This window comes from Bombina bombina, chromosome 1 (genome assembly GCF_027579735.1).
Source record: "Bombina bombina isolate aBomBom1 chromosome 1, aBomBom1.pri, whole genome shotgun sequence".
Taxonomy (NCBI): Eukaryota; Metazoa; Chordata; class Amphibia; order Anura; family Bombinatoridae; genus Bombina; species Bombina bombina.
Window position 1 is genome coordinate 1,462,346,994 of NC_069499.1, and position 21,444 is coordinate 1,462,368,437.

Sequence of the window (21,444 nt, forward strand, 5' to 3'; positions counted from 1 at the left end):
ATAGCCATTTAACTGCAGTGTCTGAATTATATTAGATCTTATTTGCTTAAAATATATTCAAGGGTCAAATTCCACCCTTGACTTTTCCTATTTGGAGGAGCCAATCCAGACTTGAGTCTGGAGAGAACAGGGTTTGCCAAAGTTATTGTGGTCTTTATTGTTTGGTTTAAAGGGCCATAATAGTGAAAAAATGAAATGCTCTAATTTGTTAGAGAATGAAATCTTAAAGGGACACTGAACCCAAATTTTTTCTTTTGTAATTCAGAAAGAGCATGCAATTTTAAGCAACTTTCTAATTTACTCCTATTATCAATTTTTCTTCGTTCTCTTGCTATCATTATTTGAAAAATAAGGCATCTAAGCTTTTTTTTGGTTTCAGTACTCTGGACAGCACTTTTTTATTGGTGGATGAATTTATCCACCAATCAGCAAGGACAACCCAGGTTGTTCACCAAAATGGTCCGGCATCTAAACTTACATTCTTGCATTTCAAATAAAGATACCAAGAGAATGAAGAACATTTGATAAAAGTAGTAAATTAGAAAGTTGCTTAAAATGTCATGCTCAATCTGAATCACAAAAGAACATTTTTGGGTACAGTGTCCCTTTAAGACTAGTGACCTTGCACTACTGTGTGTTAAACCCCCACAAAGCAGAGCACTGCTGGTCCCAAGCAAAAATGCTGCTGATCTAATCAGCAGTGCTAGTGCCATAGCTGTGTTGTGGATTTAATTAATTAGAACATTTAATTTTTTTTAAAATATTATAGCCCTTTAAGCAGAAAAAATAAATTGTAAATTAGGGCAGATTTCTGGCATTTCGGCTTGTAAAGTCTGACATGTTTCAATTTTCAGAACTGGAAAATATACAACTTACAGACAAATTACATGAAAAGGGGGCAAAGTAAAAAATAAAAGTATATTGCAAAGTTGTTTTACAATGTATAATTATTTTATATTACAAAAGTGTTTACTGTCCTTTTAATATTTTTTACATTTTTTTGTAATATATGAAATCTAGTACTCTTACATATCATTATGCAACATAGGTGCACATTCTCAGTATTTAAATAGACATATTACTTTTAAACTATTAATTTTTTGTCCATTTTTGCATGAAAACGGTTAAGTTGCAGTTGCATAAATTTAAAGGGAAGCAACATGAAGTGTATCATTATTATGTATTACAAGGTCTTTGGGACTCTAGTGCTCACTGGTTTATATTGGCAACTCCCACGGAAAAAAGGTCGAGTTTTCGTTTTTTAATACAGTACAGGAACATTAAACACTGTAATATTGTTTTAACATTCTTATATCAATGTAAAATGCATCCAATGTATATCATGTCCCTTTAACTGCTTTCAATTGACTGAAAAAAATATCACGTGTACAGCAATGTGATTGCCATATATTTTTAGTCTTTTATCCCTGTGTTTACAAATCTCTCGCTGAGGCTTTCTGTATTTATCCTGCTCAGACCTCTTTATTTCACTGCTTGTGCGCCTCATATTTTAGAACCACCTCCCCCTGTCTGCACATTCCACAGTATTAGTAAGATCGATATGATGATGTATTGCACAAGGGTAGAAAACCTCAGATGTCTTATCGGAAATGAAATGCCTACTCATGTATAATGTCTCCCTAGTATCCATCAGCACAAATAACCTCCTCACCACAACTCTTCCTCACGTCTCTCTCTCTCTGTAGTGTCACATGATTGGCAGTCACATGACCCAGTGTTATTAAAGTAAATGTTGTGCGGAGGTCGCTGGAGAGCTGCTGCATAGGAAGTGGTAAGTGGCTGTGAGAGCTAGGGGAATATTATAGGGCTGCAAGAGTCAGAATTAGTATTAGCTTTCAGTATCTGTGAATCCCCTGTCTGTAAACATTGTGTGTATATATATATATGCAATGCCAGTAGTTGACAGTGCATGTTGTGTTCGTATGTTTCTGAGTTCAGTTATTTTCAGTGTGTCTGGGTATCAGGTGCCCATGGTATTATTTTTGTATATGGTGCCTATCAGTATGTCTGAATATAACTGTATGCCAGGGTGCTTTCACCAGTTGCATGTTGATGTGTGTATTTGTAGTGTGTCTGTTTATAGCCATTGTATCTAAGTATATAGTTCATGCTGGTGTGTCTGGCTGAACCCATTGCATGTGGTGTGTGTTGTCATCTGTCCAAGTGTCACCTTTATAGTCCCAGAATCTGGAGGTAAATCAGTAGAAAGGGAGTGAGGGAGGGACACAGGTTTAATAGCTGCCTGCACTGATATGTAGAGGGATCAAAAAGTGCAGCTGCACAGAGTGCCTGGTAGTCATGGTGGTTCTAAATCTTAACAAACTGCTGACATAAAACTCCAGATGAAGGACAGATTATGTTACTAATCTGGGGTGTCATCACTTATTATTTTTTTAAGCCCCCTCATTCTCTCTCTTCTAGTTCTAGACAGAGCTAAGAATGTGTAAAGAAGTGATTGCACATTATGGTTAGTGAGACCTTTGCATATCACCCACTTATTTTTTATTATTTTTTTTTAAGCCCCCTCATTCTCTCCTAGTTCTAGACAGAGCTAAGAATGTGTAAAGAAGTGATTGCACATTATGGTTAGTGGGACCTTTCCATATCACCCCCAGCATCCTCTGCTTCTAGTGCTGGGGAGTGAATTGGGTACAATCTGTAATAAATGTGTGTAAGGCAGAACATGCATCAGGTGCAGCCAAACCAAATATCACCAATGCTAGGTCAGGCGGAAAGAGGAAATTTAGGGTGCAGCTGCACTGTGTGTTTACATAAGTAGTGGGGGGAGAGAAGAACAAATACAGATGCATAAAAGCTTGTAATTTTTGGACTAGAGAGTGCCCTGTGTGCAGAGTATGCTGCTGTATTGTGCAATCCTTGTTTTTACATATATAATGTGGTGATGGCTGGTAAGTGGTGGCAAAGCTAAGTATCAGTCTATATTGACCATATAGTCTTTCAAATGACTGTCAGTATGAAAATGTCATTTCTAAAACCTCTTAGAAACCAGGTGTATCGTAATAATAATAATAATTATAATAATAATAATAAAAAAAAAAACATTCCTACTGGCATGAGACATCTTCACATCATGTGCCAGTGTAAAAATAACAATTGCTTGCCTCATTAGTTACTTGCTTTATAATTTACAAAAATGAGTATTTGTCTACCTATTCTAATCTTTGGGAGATTCTATTTCTTTTTCTACCATTTCCCCAACCTGCTCCTGGTAGGTTTGTTTGTCGTTAGTGCATAACTGCAAACAATGGGGTATGATTTAAGGTCTAGTTTTACCCTGCTGGTCATCTATTACAGTGTTCCTCAATTCCAGTTAACTAAAGCAGTGTTTCTCAACTGTGGCCCTGAACCAGTGCACAGGTGAAACATTCATCTTATGGGTGAAAGCAGGTTAGTAACCATGGTGTTACTGATCAGCTGATTACTTCACCTGTGCACTGGTTCAGCTTTAATGAAAACCTGGCCTGTTGGGGGTACTTGACCATGGTTGAGAAACACTGAACTAAAGCACAGGTGAAATAATCAGCCGATCAGTAACCATGGTTTCTAACCTGATTTTACCCATCAGCGGATTATTTCACCTATACTCTAATTCAGTGGGTCCTGAGGACTGGAATTCTTATTATTATATTATTATTATTAGTATCTATTAATATTGTCGAGGACAGGTGGCAACAAAGAACATTAAACAGCTCTTCCTTCCTTTTAAGAAAACATTGTGTTTAACCCATGCTTCCTAGAAGGTCAAAAAGCAAATTCTGTAACCTGCAGATCAAACAGCTGGTTTATACAATTTGCAGCATTTTAAAAAGCAAGGTTTCAGATTTGACATTTTGTCTTTAGGGGGTAAAAAGTTATTTAAATGCCTCTTTAATCAATGAGCTCATAAAATAACATTGTCATTTGTGAGCCTAGTGCTGCTAAATAGAGACCATAAATAAATCTGGGTTTTCAAAAATATGCAATCTGCTTTAGCTGCCTATTTTATTTGCAGGTTTGAGATTTTGCTCTCTGCCCTCTAAGGGACATGAGACGCGCACACTTGTGTTTAAAAGGACATTAAAAACGAAATAAATGCTAGATATGATTCAGTCAAAGAAAATATTAGTCTGAGAATAACATGTAGATGTATTTTTTAAAGTTTCATTAGTTTAAATATTGACAAAATAAGTCTAAAGTTTTAGTTTCTATAAAACAATGGGAGCTGCCATGTTGTAACTTAGGTTACCTTCTCTGCTGTGGCCAATTAGGGACAGTTATAAATAGGTCACTAGAGTGTGCAGCCAATAGCTGTGTGGAATATAACAGTGTTCTGCACTTCCCTTTCTAACAGGAATTAAAATACTCAAAATTTCAAAATGGTATTAAAGGTGAAGGGGGCAAAATAAATAATCAAAGTATATTGCGTTTTTTTTTTGGTTTTTTTATAGATACGATTAATCATTTTATGTTACTATCTCAAAGTGTTTAATATCCCTTAATATCCATTTAATTGGTAGAAAATGATGAGCCAGGCACTATTATCACCTTTCTGTTTCAGCTTTGTGAAAAATGTTGTTCGCAACCTTAAAGGGACAGTCTACACAAAAATTGTTATTGTTTAAAAAAGAAAGATAACACCTTTACTACCCATTCCCCAGCTTTGCACAACCAACATTGTTAGATTAATATACTTTTATAACATTTAAACCTCTAAATTTCTGCCTTTTTCAAAGGCTCTATAGACAGCCTCTTAATTACATGCTTTTGTATTTGTTTTTCACAACAGGAGACTGCTAGTTCATGTGGGACATATAGATAAAATTGTGCTCACGCCTGAGAAGTTATTTAAAGGGACACTGAACCCAAATTTTTTCTTTCGTGATTCAGATAGAGCATGCAACTTTCTAATTTACTCCTATTATCATTTTCTTTGTTCTTTTGCTATCTTTATTTGAAAAAGAAGGCATCTAAGCTTTTTTTTTTTTTTGGTTCAGACTCTGGACAGAACTTTTTTATTGGTGGATGAATGTATCCACCAATCAGCAAGAACACCCCAGGTTGATCACCAAAAATGGGCCGGCATCTAAACTTACATCTTGCATTTCAAATAAAGATACCAATAGAATGAAGAAAACTGATAATAGGAGTAAATTAGAAAGCTGCTTAAAATGTCATGCTCTATCTGAATCACAAAAGAAAAAATGTGGGTTCAGTGTCCCCTTAAGAGTTAGCACAACACAATACAAAATGCAACTCAATAGATTTTAAATAGTCAGTCATGTGATCAGGGGGCTGTCAGAACGTTCTTAGATACAAGGTAATCAGAGGTAACAGAGGCTTACATATTTTTTATACTAGGGTGTGACCTTGTAAGGGTAATCTGAAAGTAATGAGATATTTTAGTAAAACTTAATATAGAGGACCCACTGCTAGTTTATTTAATTGGACCCTAAACACCTTGTAATTCTAAGACCATTTTGTTGTATTGTTAAAGAACAACATATCAGCCATGTCTAAACATTTTTTTTTAAACAAATTGAATATCTTGTTTGGGGCAATTGTTTTTCAATAGCTAAACTCCATCTATCACTTGCCTTATTTATGGAGAAGCCAATTGGGGCTTGTGTCTGTAGCGGTTAGTATAAAATGCATTGTTTTGTAGTTGTCTGCTAAAGCCAGTCAAATAGATCTATTTAACAGAGTTGGCCTTAAAGGGACACTCAGGTTAAATTAAATTTTCATGATTCAGATACAGCATGTAATTTTAAACAACTTTCCAATTTACTTCCATTAAAAAAAATGTGCAGTCTTTTATATTTACACTTTTTGAATCACCAGATCCTACTGAGCATGTGCAAGAATTCAGACTATACGTATATGCATTTGTGATTGGCTGATTGCTATCACATGGTACAAGGGGAGTGGAAATATACATAACTTTGAAATTTGTTATAAAAAAATCTACTACTCATTTGAAGTTCAGACTAAGTGCTATTGTATTGTCTTGTTATCTTGCATTTGTTGATTGTGCAAATCTAATGTGTTGACTGGTCTGCAAAATCTGCATTGTGCATTTACAGCTTTGAGAATTAGAAAATTCACACTTTTAAAGGAATGCTAAACCCACATTTTTTTCTTTCATGATTCAGATAGAGCAGGCAATTTTAAGCAACTTTTTAATTTACCCCTAGTATCAATTTTTCTTTGTTCTCTTGCTATCTTTATTTGAAAAAGCAAGAATATAAGGTTAATAGCCAGCCCATTTTTGCTTCAGCACCTGTGTAGCACTTGCTGATTGTTGGTTAAATTTAGCCACCAATCAGCAAGTGCTACCCAGGTGCTGAAGCAAAAATGGGCCGGCTAGTAACCTTACATTCCTGCTTTTTCAAATAAAGATAGCAAGGGAACAAAGAAAAATTGATAATAGGGGTAAAATAGAAAGTTGTTTAAAATTGCATGCTCTATCAGAATCATGAAAGAAAAAAAGGTGGGTTTAGTATCCATTTAAGGGATAAATGATATAGAAAAGGGGCAAAATAGATAATTAAATTATATTGAAAAGTTGTTTTTATTACACATAACAAACATTTATATAAACTTCTCTTGGTGTTAACTGACATTTTAATTTCAACGAGCCATAGAGAAATATATGCTGTAACCTTTAGTTTTTTTCATAATGAGGAAAGTGCATATGTATTGCCCCAAAATGCCAACTCATTGCAGAGCTGTTAAAGGGACATTGAACACTAAATAAATGCTAGATTTAATGATGCATTCAACGAAAAGATTAGTCTGAGAATAACACGTAGATGTGTTTTATAAAGTTTTATTAGTTGTTTAAATATTGACAACATAAGTGTAAAGTTTGTGTCTATAAACCAATGAGAGCTGCCGTGTTGTAACTTAGGTTCATTTCTCTGCTGTAGCCAATAAGGGAGTTATAAATGGTTATAAATAGGACACTAGAGTGTGCAGCCAATAGATGTGTGGAATATAACAGAGTTTTGCACTTCCATTTCTAATAGGAACTGAAAAGCTCACAATTTCAGAATTGAATTATAGGAAAAAGGGACAAAATAAATAATGAAAGTATATTGCAGTTTTTTTTATTAGAGAGAGGTGTGTGTGTATATATATGTGTGTGTGTGTGTGTGTGTGTGTGTGTGTGTGTATATATATATATATATATATATATATATATATATATATATATATATATATATATATATATATATATATATATATATATATATACACATACATAGACACCTTTTATATTACCATCTCAAAGTGTTTAATGTCCCTTTAAGTCACAGTACGACAGTGTTTTTTATAGATTTAAAACACAATACATATATTCAGTTGTTGACTCATTTCTTTTTAAATATGAAAAAAACACAATAATATTGAGGAGCAAGCCCTGGATTTTTGCACATCAATATATTAAACTGAAAACATTTGGAGGAAGAAGTAAAATTGTAGGAACTGAGGATCGTTGGCATAAAATAAAATGGTGTAACAGTTAGTTTATTGCAACACTTTGTGATACCATTGGATATGCGCATTCTGTTTTACACAAGTGTTACTCAATATGGGGATGTGAGGACAAGAGGTAAAACACACACAGTCTGTATTGTGCTCCTAAACTATCAGGTTGGACAACTTTGGTGTATATGATGCTTTTATGCTATGATGGTTTCCCTTTTAATGTGATCACTTGTTTGCTTCCATATATTTTATGTGTGCAGCGTTCTGGTCATGATGTCCTGGAGAGGGTCCAAGAGCAGAAGAGGAGTGAGACCTGAGGCGGTAGCCTGGGGGGTGCACGTGCTCCTCATGTTATATACAGTGTGCTCTGCAACCTCCTTATATAATGACCCTGTGCAGTGTAATGTGGCCCCTGACAGCCGGTTTGACTGCGCCCCAGAAAAGGTTCTCACAAAGGAGCAGTGTGAAGCCCGTGGCTGCTGTTACTGCCCAACAGAGAACTCACCGGGCATTGGGCAACCCTGGTGCTTCTTCCCACCCTCATATCCAAGCTACAAGATGTCCAACCTGTCCCAAACAGACACTGGGCTCAGAGCCACTCTCACCCGCACCGTCAACACATTTATGCCCAAGGATATAATGACCCTGCAACTGGACGTGCACTTTGAGACAGAGGGACGACTGCACGTTACTGTAAGTGTGTCTGGTCAAAAGCAGCTTTGAGGTTTAACAGTTTTAAAAAAAAATAAAAAAAATCTTTTTTTTTTTTTTTTTTTTTTTTTTAAGCCAACAATCATTTAACAAAAGAGAGACTATATAATAATATCTAACATAGCCGGCTATGATTCCCTGTAGGGTAGGCCCTCTTTACTGTGGTGAAAACTGTAAACTGAAGGAAGGCCTATCAGTCTTCCCGCATGACGTGGTGCTTTATTTTGATTAATTTTCTGCTCAATAATAATAATTTTGTAAAAAAAAAAAAAAAAAAGTGCTGCCAAATTGCACTGCCTGGGTATATGAGATGGGGCACACAATAACACAGATTCATTAATATAAAAAGAGTAGGGCCCTGGTCTGAAGAGCTTACAATGCACTTGACTCGTGGTGCACAAATATGAATTCTCTTTTTGTATATTCTTGGTATTTTTTGTACCAACAACTTGTCATAAGTTAATGTGAACATTAGTAAATGGTTTGTCAGGACTGATTTACAATATGACTGTTGTTTTAGAAAGACATGGGTCACCCCAACCACATGACTACGTAGCATCTTTGTAACTGTAACCTTTTTAAATATATATACTGTATATATAGTATAAAAAATCAAATTAACATAATAAAATACTTTAAAATAAACAGATTTACAATATGTGGCCTAGGACGTGGTTTTCAAAGTGTGATGTGGGACTTCCCAGGTGGCCCTAGAACATTTAAAATGAGACGTAGGAGCAGTGACACTTCTAATGGAAAACAAAGAAGCAGCAGATGACTGGCAAAGCATAGAACGGTTTTTAATATCTAACAATGATAACTCTTGGCCTAGTATAAAGAAATGTAAAACCTTTCCAACCAATTATAGTCTAAAGGAAGACCAGTAACTAGTGTATCTATATTATTACACTTACCAACTTACTGATGGTAACATTTTGCATCACATTGATAAACCCCCTCCTGTTTGTTGACATGTCATTCTTTTTTTTTTTTTATTCAAAACTAAACACATAACTTTATGTATATAAAAAATAAGTAACAAATAATATCGCATTAAGCCCAGTATGATCAACTTGTCACAGCTTCAGCACTGGTATATTGAAAGATAGTTTTTAGCCATTTGTGAAGCTATTCCAATAGTAATCAGTCATATCTAATGAGTCTGGCTTCTTAGGTTTGTGATAAAGCAGTGTGTTTATAACTTGTATCAACTGTGCTGCCATTTTTATTTTCTGTAGATTAAGGACCCCGCTGTGAAGCGTTACGAGGTTCCAATAAGGACGCCACATATAAGCGGGAAAGCAGCCTCCTCCTTATATGATGTCCAGTTTTCACCTAACCCCTTTGGCCTTATTGTAGTAAGGAAATCCAATGGACATGTCTTGTGAGTAGGCTTTGTTCTTCTGCACTGGACACTCAAGGTTACAGTTCTAGAATTCAGAGACCCATTTTCTGTAATTTATGTTCATTGCTTTAACACCACAGCACGTTTATACTTCTATTTAAATGGACAATCTAATGCATCTATTTACATTAGTCCCTAAATAATGTTGTTTAACCCACGTAAATTGGTTAAATACATAAAGTTCTGCTTGAGAGCTGCAGCCTTGAGTAAGTTAATTTGCATCCTTATGGAGAGATATTTGTTTAGCCTGACTTGAGCTCTGTCATTTTTGTCTTAGGCTGAACACCACTCTGGCTCCACTGCTGTTTGCTGACCAGTTCCTGCAAATCTCCACCTCTCTCCCCTCCCAGTATTTATATGGACTAGGGGAGCATCTCACTTCCATCAACCTGGACCTCAAGTGGAACAGACTTACTTTCTGGAATAGAGACCAGCTTCCATCGGTAAGCATGTATGGGGTAGTCCAGACATTGGTTGCATTTATAAAACCATTGGGTTTATCAGTCACATGTTGTGCTTTGTTTACTGACCCCATTATAGTCTGTGTTTGAATTGCAGTATAAAAGCTTTATGAAAGCTTATGTGATTCTTTTTCTAGTCCAATCCATTTGAATATTCACCAAATCAATCTGAAAGTCCATCAGAGTTCTTTACACTATTTATGGGATATGCTCAATTTTTGTTTATGGTTCGGTAAATAAACAAAAATGTCTGCATCAGCTGATGTTATACATAGTACACAAACATATACACAAATATAGTTGTAAAAAGTGAATAAGAGGGGGGAAAGAGTAGAATAATAGAGTGAAAGATGGGAACTGAGAGGGATACTGAGAAGTGGAGAGACAGTGGAAGTGCTAAAGGGAATGGAAGGTTGAGAAAGCATTAGAGACAGAGTGTTGAGAGAGGACTGATTCAGAGAATTGTGTGAGTTAAAGTAATTGTAAACGTTAACGAATTAAAGCCCAGTATCAAATAATAATCTTAAAAACAGGGGCACTTTAATTTATTAAAGTTTACAAAGACTTACTTTTTTAAAATACTTGCCTTTGCATTATGGTAAACATAACACTGATCCTCCGCTCACATTTGCTGCTTTCTTTAGCAGATCGATGAGGAATCCGGCTTCCTCCAATCGTTGTGTGCTCCCTTTGACGTCCAGCTAGTGGGGCAACGCAAGGATTCGAGGAAGCCGGTTTCATCATCCGATGCTAATGAAGCAGCAGATTAGGGCGTAGGATCAGTGTTCAGTTTACCATAACGCAAAGGTAAAGTATTTAAAAAAATAAGCATCATTGTGAACTTTAATGAATTAAAGTGCCCCCATTTTTAAGAGTATTATTTAATACTGGCCTTTAATTCGCCCATAAAGTTTATAATCACTTTAACAAGAAAGATGTGAGGAAATTAAAGAGCAGCTGTAGGACAAAAATTCACCCCCTTCATGCAACTCTAAAGTCAGGATTGAAGTACGTCCCACAAACCACTGAAAAACATAAGATTAAATCGCAATATATCTAATACAACTGCAATTGAAAAGTAACATTTTTATATATCTGATAAGTTAAACACAAACCTTACAAATGCTTAGTTTGGAGCCAAAAAAACTTTGCTGCCTTGAGAACTGTCCAGTACGGACATGAATGAGATTGGTTTATGAAACTAAATTACTTCTGTTTTACTTAAAGGGACAGTCTAGTCAAAATTTTAAACTTCATGATTCAGATAGGGCATGTCATTTTAAACAACTTTCCAATTTACTTTTATCATAAAATTTGCTTTGTTCATTTGGTATTCTTTGCTGCAAGCTAAACCTAGTTAGACTCAAACTGATTTCTAAACTGATAAAAACCGCCTCCTATCTCAGTGCATTTTGACAATTTTTCACAGTTAGATGTGTGCTATATAGATAACATTGTACTCACTCCCGTGGAGTTATTTATGAGTCCGCACTGATTGGCTAAAATGTGTGTCTGTCAAAGGACTGAGATAAAGGGGGCAGTCTGCAGAGGCTTAATCAGAGGTAATCGGAGGTAAAAAGTGTTGGTTATGCAAAACTAGGGAATGGGTAATAAAGTGATTATCTATCTTTTTAAACAATAACAATTCTGGAGAAGACAGTACTTTTTAAGGGAATATACACTTATACCTCCTTTTTTTTTTTTTTCCCTCAAGTAGTTGGCTGCATATTTAGTTAACAAGTATATAATGCTAGTGGAGACCAATAGGAGCATCCAAGGCAAAACCAAGTACACAAACATAGCAGGCACTCTGGCTACAAAGATTAGATAGTTACATAGGCAGCCAGAAAACAAATGTTAGCAGGATGCCCCTGATACAGTGTGGACAAAGTTCATAGGCAGGAACTATCAACTTGATACAGGTAATGACTGGCATAAACACAGGCAGCAATAGTCAGCTTGATACAGCTAATGATGACCGGCATAAACACAGGCAGCAATAGTTGGCTTGATACAGCTTATGATGACCGGCATGAACACACGCAGCAATAGTCAGCTTGATACAGCTAATGATGACCGGCATGAACACAGGCAGGAATAGTCGGCTACATTTACATATACAAGCAGTAACGGTCAGTCAGACTTGCAAGAAGCAGCAATGACAATGGTCAGCAAGTTAAACAGCCACAAATGGTCAGCAGCAGTGATGGAAATTGTGAGAAAGATGCTCCTGCAGCGTTTGGTTAGAAAGTCACAAAGCTTAGGCACAAGGCAACTTGGCACAGACTAAATGTAGGAACAGCAGATCTGTGACCCTACTGTACTGCAGGATACCACACATTTACTTTATTTCAGACAACTAATTTTTCTTCTACAAGATACGACGCGTCCATGGATTTCATCCTTACTTGTGGGATATTAACCTCCTGCTAACAGGAAGTGGCAAAGAGCACCACAGCAGAGCTGTATATATAGCTCCTCCCTTCCCTCCACCACCAGTCATTCTCTTTGCCTGTGTTAGTAATAGGAAGAGGTAAAGTGAGGTGTTAGTTTTAGATTCTTCAATCAAGAAGTTTTTTTTTTTAAATGGTACCTATGAGTACTATTTTCCTCAGGGAGATATGGAAAGAAGATTTCTGCCCTGAGGTTGATGATCTTAGCAGATGTAACTAAGATCCATTTTGGTTCCCACAGAGCTTCTGAAGGTAGTGCAAGAGAAATCTTCAGTGTGGAGAACGGTGTCGTGCTACAGGCAGCATTGAGGTATGTTCAGTCTTTTATTTCTGAGGAGACTTGGTATATCAGAACTGGCTGACATTTTTCCCTGCAAGGGAAGGGGTAAGCAGTAGACCTGTATCACTGAGGGTGTTACTGAAAATCCTGTGTTTTAATACATATTGCTTTGACACTGTGTTGGGGCTGGACACTGGGAGAGGCAGCTTGACATTTATATATTTTAATAACAAAGTCAGTAGGGCTGCAAATTATTGTTAAGACATATTAGGTACAGGGGACCACATGGCTTTATTTTTTCAAACCGCTACCCATTCGGTTAAGCAGACTGTTAGGACGTCGTCCATGATGGGCGGGGCCTATTTCGCACGCTCAGACGCGCAGTTTACTCTGACTAAGAAGGCAGCAGTCATTAGCTCCGGTGGGGCCTAGAGTTGTTTTCTGCTCACTGGATCGTTGTCGAGTCCTTTTGCAGTACCCTGGGGGCAGGGGGCATTTTTTCTGTCAAGATATATTTTTTGATTAAAATGTCTCTTAGAGGGTAAATTCGAATTGTACTTATAGGGTGCAATAATTTTTGGGACAATTGAGTTATTATATTTAATTGTGTAGCATTTTTTAAACGTTTTAGGCAGTTTGAGAAAAAATTGTTGCGCTTTTTATTTCTTAAAGGCGCAGTACACATTTTTCTAAAAGTTGTTTGATTCAATAACTGAGGTGTTTTACGACTATTGTGGCTATTACTAGTCTGTTCAACATGTCTGACATTGAGGAAACTAATTGTTCTATGTGTTTAGAAGCCATTGTGGAACCCCCTCTTCCTTTGTGTACCTCTTGTACTGAAAGGGCCTTACAATGTAAAAAGCATATTTTAGGTAAAGAAAGTGTGCCTGAGGATGATTCTCAGTCTGAAGAGAATCAAGATATACCATCTAATCCTCCCCAAGTGTCACAACCTTTAACGCCCACACAAGCGACGCCAAGTTCTTCAAATGCGTCTAGTTCTTTTACTCTGCAGGATATGGCTGCAGTTATGTCAACTACCCTTACAGAGGTATTATCTAAGTTAACAGTGTTACAGGGTAAACATAGTAGGACAGGAATTAATGTGGATACTGAGTCCTCTGATGCATTGTTGGCTATTTCCAATGTACCCTCACAGGGCTCTGAGTTGGTGGTCAGGGAATTGTTGTCTGAGGGAGAACTTTCAGACCCAGGAAGTATGTTACCTAGACAGATTCTGATGTCATGTCCTTTTAAATTTAAGCTTGAACACCTCCGTCTGTTACTTTGGGAGGTTTTAGTGACTCTGGATGATTGTGACCCTATTGTAATACCACCAGAGAAATTGTGTAAAATGGACAAATATCTAGAGGTACCTACTTACACTGATGTTTTTCCGGTTCCTAAAAGAATTTTGGAAACTATAAAGAGGGAATGGGACAGACCGGGTATACCGTTCTCTCCTCTCAAGAAAATTTATCCCATATTAGACACCATTCGGGACTCCTGGCAAACAGTCCCTAAGGTGGAGGGAGCTATATCAACCCTGGCTAAGCGTACAACTATTCCTATTGAAGACAGTTGTGCTTTCAAAGACCCTATGGATAAGAAGTTAGAGGGTCTTCTAAAGAAATTATTTATTCATCAGGGTTTCCTTTTACAACCAACAGCTTGCATTGTTCCAGTTACTACTGCAGCAGCTTTTTGGTTTAATGCTCTAGAAGAGTCTCTGAAGTTTGAGACCCCTTTGGAGGACATTTTAGATAGAATTAGGGCTCTCAAGCTAGCTAATTCTTTTATTACAGATGCCGCCTTTCAAATTGCTAAGCTGGCAGCGAAAAATGCAGGTTTTGCCATTTTGGCGCGTAGAGCGTTATGGTTAAAATCGTGGTCTGCTGATGTATCATCTAAATCAAAGCTCTTAGCTATTCCTTTCAAGGGGAAGACCCTATTCGGGCCTGAGTTTAAGGAAATTATTTCTGACATTACTAGAGGTAAAGGTCACGCTCTACCTCAGGATAGGTCTGTTAAGATGAGGGGTAAACAAAATAATTTTCGTTCCTTTCGAAATTTTAAAGGAGTACCCTCTGCTTCCTCTTCCTCCACAAAGCAGGAAGGGAATTTTGCTCAGGCCAAGTCCGTCTGGAGACCTAACCAGGCAAAAAATTTCTCACAAGAGTGAGATTTCTTCTTTCACAATTGTCTGTAAATCGGATAAAAAGAGAGGCGTTCTTACGTTGTGTAAAAGACCTCTCTACTATGGGAGTAATTCGTCCCGTTCCAAGATTAGAACAGGGACAGGGATTTTACTCAAATCTTTTCGTAGTTCCCAAAAAAGAGGGAACGTTCAGACCTATTTTAGACCTTAAGAGTCTAAACAAGTTTCTCAGAGTTCCATCCTTCAAGATGAAGACCATCTGAACAATTTTACCAATGATCCATGAGGGTCAATATATGACTACCGTGGACTTGAAGGACGCATACCTTCATATTCTTATCCACAAGGATCATCATCCGTTCCTAAGGTTTGCCTTCATGGACAAACATTTTCAGTTTGTGGCTCTTCCCTTTGGGTTGGCTACAGCACCCAGGATCTTCACGAAGGTCCTAGGGACCCTTCTGGTGGTTCTCAGGCCGTGGGGCATAGCAGTGGTGCCTTATCTGGACGATATTTTGATTCAGACGTCAAGTTATCATCTGACGAAATCTCATACAGACACAGGGTTGTCCTTTCTGAGAACTCACGGATGGAAGGTGACCCTAGAAAAGAGTTTACTAGTTCCACGGACAAGGGTTCCCTTCTTGGGAACTCTGATAGATTCTGTAGACATGAAAATATTTCTGATGGAGGTCAGAAAGTCAAAAATTCTTGCCGAGCCCTTCAGTCCAATTCTCAGCCATCGGTGGCTCAGTGTATGGAGGTAATTGGATTAATGGTAGCAGCAATGGACATCATTCCGTTTGCTTGTTTTCATCTCAGACCACTGCAGCTGTGCATGCTCGGACAGTGGAATGGGGACTATGCAAATTTATCTCCTCTGATAAATCTGGACCAAGAGACCAGAGACTCTCTTGTTTGGTGGTTGTCTCCGGATCATCTGTCCCAGGGGACGTGTTTCCGCAGACCCTCGTGGGTGATAGTGACAACGGACGCCAGCCTTCTGGACTGGGGTGCAGTCTGGAATTCCCTGAAAGCTCAGGGTGTATGAACTCAGGTAGAGTCTCTACTTCCAATAAATATTCTGGAATTGAGAGCAATATTCAATGCGCTTCAGGCATGGCCTCATTTGGCTTCGGCCAACTTCATCAGATTCCAGTCGGACAACATCACGACTGTGGCTTATATCAATCATCAGGGGGGAACGAGGAGTTCCTTAGCGATGACAGAAGTATCCAAGATAATTCGATGGGCGGAGGCCCGCTCTTGTTATCTGTCAGCAATCTACATCCCAGGAGTAGACAACTGGGAAGCGGATTTCTTAAGCCGACAGGCCTTTCACCCGGGGGAGTGGGAACTCCATCCGGAGGTATTTGCCTCACTGATTCTACGATGGGGCAGACCGGAATTGGATCTGATGGCATCTCGACAGAATGCCAAGCTTCCGAGATACGGATCCAGGTCAAGGGATTCTCAGGCCGAACTGATAGATGCCTTGGCAGTGCCTTGGTCGTTCAGCCTAGCTTATGTGTTTCCACCTTTTTCCTCCCCTTCCCCGCGTGATTGCTCGGATCAAACAGGAGAGAGCTTCAGTAATTCTGATCACAGCTGTGTGGCCACGCAGGACTTGGTATGCGGATCTAGTGGACATGTCCTCTCTGCCACCGTGGAAACTTCCATTAAGACAGGACCTTCTCATTCAAGGACCTTTCCAACATCCAAATCTAAATTCTCTGCAGCTGACTGCTTGGAGATTGAACGCTTGATTTTATCTAAGCGGGGATTCTCCGATTCGGTCATCGATACTTTGATTCAGGCACGTAAGCCTGTCACTAGAAAGATCTATTATAAGATATGGCGCAAATATCTTTTTTGGTGTGAATCAAAGGGCTACTCATGGAGTAAAGTTAGGATTCCCAGGATTCTGTCTTTTCTCCAAGAAGGATTGGAGAAAGGGTTATCGGTGAGTTCCTTAAAGGGACAGATTTCTGCTTTGTCAATTTTGCTACACAAACGTTTGGCAGATGTTCAGTCTTTTTGCCAGGCTCTATCCAGAATTAAGTCTGTCTTTAGACCAATTGCTCCACCCTGGAGTTTGAATTTAGTCCTTCTTGTTCTTCAAGGGGTTCCGTTTGAACCCATGCATTCCATAGATATTAAATTGTTATCTTGGAAAGTTTTATTGAGATTCTTGAGACAAAAAAAGTCAACAAAATAGCATAACAAGTACTATACATGAACATGGTAAACAATTACCGCCTGGTGAATACACAATTGACCGTTAAATCACCTAAAACGACAAGTGATAATTGTACAATACTTAGTTATCTATAACTTGAGAATCTCGTTTTATAACATATTGAATAGTATTTAACAGTGGTTAATTTGATGGCTACTCATGAGCCATTTGATATAGGAAACAATACGGCACTTATAATGATAACCACAAAAATTATACATTTCCAGTGATATATTTTAGAATGAGAACATTGCTGTAATGTACTAGACAATCTGTAAATGTTTGGCACCTTCATCTCAAGACATTTGGGTGTTCCTCAGGGAGGAGAATAATAAAATGAATGGAAAATATAAAACAGTTAATGTCTAAGCCCTCTGTCCTTATTTCTTATATCAAGGTATCTTCGTTTGACCAGCATCAGTGGGTAAACACCGCTCGGTAGTAGTCAAAAGAAGAGGCGAAGAAAAGCAAAGAGGTGTCAAGGTTCTAATGTAGCAATGTTTTATGCATGTAATAAACAGTATGGGGGGGGCAATATGAAGCGAATATAGATGAAATATGAGCCCAGGCCTAAGCCTGGGTGTGGCAATGGGGATGGGAGGGCAGGGCCAACAAGAGCAGAAGAACCATTTCTTAATATGAACACAATCTTGTTTAACAAAACCTGTGTGCTTAAATAAAGTAAGCATAGAAACATATTCGCACATGCTAAAATAACAAGTAATATTAGGCTATTTTTAAATCAGCTTAAGAAGCCTAGTTACTTTTAACTGAATCAGCAATGTAGATTTTTATACTAGATGAAATGGTAATTGTCAGAAATATTAAGTGATAAAGACAGAATGCTTGGGAACTTACGTAGCCGATAAGCTATTGCACAGATAGATGCATCCAATTTATGAAATATAGGGTCACTCATGTTACAAGCTTATGGCATTTGTGTGAAAACCACTGTGAGTAAGGGATGTAATTTGTATCCCCCCTCAGGGACAGTTGTCTCCACTTGACAGACGGAAAAGGGTTATTGGGTATGACCCACCCTGATACACAGAGTGGGAAAGGGTGAGGGGAGATACCTTCCCTATCTTTTCTATTTTCGTGGGGTTTTTAGTCATATATAATATAAAAATAGGGTATTGTATTTAAATTATCAGAATGAGTATAGGCACATGCCTATGCATCCTATACACTACAACTTGAACATTATAGATGCTTATCAACAATATTCCCTAACTAAGATTCCATTCCATGGCTATATTATTCAATATAATAGCCTACAGGTAGTGTTATATCTAGAAACAGGGCATGAAAGAACATTCTAAGATGGGAGGCTAGATGAGCTAGAAAGTCAAGCTATTTGTCTCTCTGAGCCACTCGAATAAACGGAAAGTTTTGTTTTTGGTTGCTATTTCTTCTGCTCGTAGAGTTTCTGAGCTTTCAGCGTTACAATGTGACTCGCCTTATCTTATCTTTCATTCTGATAAGGTGGTTTTACGTACCAAACCTGGATTCCTTCCTAAAGTTGTTTCGAATAAGAATATTAATCAGGAAATTGTTGTTCCTTCTTCTAAGAAGGAGCTTCTGTTACATAACTTGGACGTGGTCCGTGCCTTGAAGTTTTACTTGCAGGCATCTAAGGATTTCCGTCAATCATCTTCATTATTCATTGTTTTTTCTGGAAAGTGTAGGGGTCAGAAAGCTACGGCTACCTCTCTTTCTTTTTGGCTGAAGAGTATCATCCGCCTGGCATATGAGACTGCTGGACAGCAGCCTCCTGAAAGAATTACGGCTCATTCTACTAGGGCTGTGGCTTCCACATGGGCTTTTAAAAACAATGCTTCTGTTGAACAGATCTGCAAGGCTGCGACTTGGTCGTCTCTTCATACTTTTTCCAAATTTTACAACTTTGATACTTTTGCTTCTTCTGAGGCTATTTTTAGGAGAAAGGTTCTTCAAGCAGTGGTGCCTTACGTTTAGGTCTCTGTCTTGTCCCTCCCGTTTCATCCGTGTCCTGTAGCTTTGGTATTGTATCCCACAAGTAAGGATGAAATCCGTGGACTCGTCATATCTTGTAGAAGAAAAGTATATTTATGCTTACCTGATAAATTGGTTTCTTCTACGATACGACGAGTCCACGGCCCTCCCTGTCATTTTTCAGACAGTTTAGATTGTTATATTTTTATAAACTTCAGTCACCTCTGCACCTTTGGCTTTTCCTTTCTCTTCCTAACTTTGGTCGAATGACTGGAGGTGGAGGGAAGGGAGGAGCTATATATACAGCTCTGCTGTGGTGCTCTTTGCCACTTCCTGTTAGCAGGAGGTTAATATCCCACAAGTAAGGATGAAATCCGTGGACTCATCGTATCTTAGAAGAAACCAATTTATCAGGTAAGCATAAATTTACTTTTTACACTTTTGAAAATGTGTTTTTAAAATATGATCTTTAGCAGTGCAGCAACTCTTAATTTGTGAAAAAAAGAAAACAATAATACTAAATGTTAAAGGGACATGAAACAAATTTTTCTTTCATGATTTAGGTAGAGCATAGAATTTTTTTTAAAAAAATTCCAGTTTACTTCTGTTACCAAGAGAATGAAGCAAATTTGATATCATTTGTTGAAGGAGCAGCAATGCACTACTATTTTTTTTAACTGAACACATGGTTGAGCCAATGACAATCGCTGTATATATGTATATGTGTGTATATGTGTGTGTGTATGTGTATATATAATGTGTATATGTGTATGTATGTATGTATGTATGTATGTATGTATATATATATATATATATATATATATATATATATATATTTCAAAAATAGAATAAGCACTCACTGGACTTTAGCCGTCTGTGTAAAAATCTTTATTACACAGACGGCTAAAGTCCAGTGAGTGCTTATTCTATTTTTGAAATTATGGACATATCTTTACAGCACCCTGGCAGTTGATGACAGATGGTGAGAGTGCATACACCTATAAATCTAATATATATCCACACACCCACACACCAAAGTTCTTTGCTGCTCCTGAGCTTACATAGATAAACTTTTCAGCAAAGGATAACAAGAGAAGGAAGCAAATTAAATAATAGAAGTCAAATGGAAAGTAAGTTGTTTAAAATGGTATATTCTGTCTAATTATGACACATTCTAAAAAATGATGCCACTAAATTCCAATGTGTGTATAGCATCTTGTATTTATTGCCTGTTAAAAGCCTTTTGTTTCTGTTGCTCTATACTTGAGATTGTATTTTACAGTTGCACTTTTTATTTAAAGGGACAGTCTACACCAAAATTTCTTATTTAAAAAGATAGATAATCCCTTTATTACCCATTCCCCATTTTTGCATAACTAACAGTTATATTAATATACTTTTTACCTCTGTGATTACCTTGTATCTAAGCCTCTGCAGACAGCCTCCTTATCTTAGTGCTTTTGACAGGCATGTAGTGAAGACTCCTAAATAACTTCATGGAAGTGAGCACAATGTTATCTATATGACACACATGAACTAACACGCTAAGAGGCGGTTTTCAACGGTTTAGAAATCGGTTTGAGCCTAGCTAGGTTTAGCTTTTCAAAAATACCACCAAGGGAACAAAGCAAATTTGATGATAAAAGTAAATTGGAAAGTTGATTAAAATTGCATGCCCTATCTGAATCATGAAAGTTTAGTTTTGACTTTACTGTCCCTTTAATACATCAAGGATTCAAGTCATGTCTGTATGAGAACGAAGATGAATAAATCTATTATATAATTGTGCCTATACATTTTTGGCGTTTTTCAGAGGGATACCAACCTGTACGGGAGTCATCCATTTTACCTATCTTTAGAGAAAGATGGTTCCGCCCACGGAGTTTTCCTACTTAACAGCAATGCCATGGGTAAGTGCCCTGTCCATACCGATAAAATTGCCTTTACTGAGTTAATGTGGGGTAGAACTTCCAAAGCAAAGTTACCCCAAAATAGTTCTACAGATCTTCTGCAATGCTTCCTATGTATATTCTCAAGACCTGTAGTCCTTTAAAGGCACATAAGTATTTATGTATGCACGGTGGATTTTCACAATTAAGCACACACATGTTTTAAAAGCATTTGTAAAGCTATAAAAAGTGTTACCTAAATTTGCAGGACTTTGATACTACAGAGCAGTCCAGGGATACACCCCATAGTGGAATTTGTGTATCTGCTCTACTTTGCTGTGCAAATCAGAAGCTGCTGTTAG

General features: G+C 37.5%; 1 protein-coding gene across 1 annotated transcript in view; it reads left to right on the forward strand.

The window, feature by feature from the left end:
• The first annotated feature begins 1,657 nt into the window (after positions 1 to 1,657).
• Positions 1,658 to 21,444, forward strand: part of LOC128653250 (lysosomal alpha-glucosidase) — a 44,228-nt gene continuing 24,441 nt past the window's right edge. The window contains exons 1-5 of the mRNA XM_053706441.1: positions 1,658 to 1,792; positions 7,770 to 8,202; positions 9,459 to 9,604; positions 9,903 to 10,068; positions 21,007 to 21,103. Coding sequence (XP_053562416.1) covers positions 7,780 to 8,202; positions 9,459 to 9,604; positions 9,903 to 10,068; positions 21,007 to 21,103 — 832 coding nt within the window. The 5' untranslated portion in view covers positions 1,658 to 1,792; positions 7,770 to 7,779. The remainder of the gene's footprint in view (positions 1,793 to 7,769; positions 8,203 to 9,458; positions 9,605 to 9,902; positions 10,069 to 21,006; positions 21,104 to 21,444) is intronic.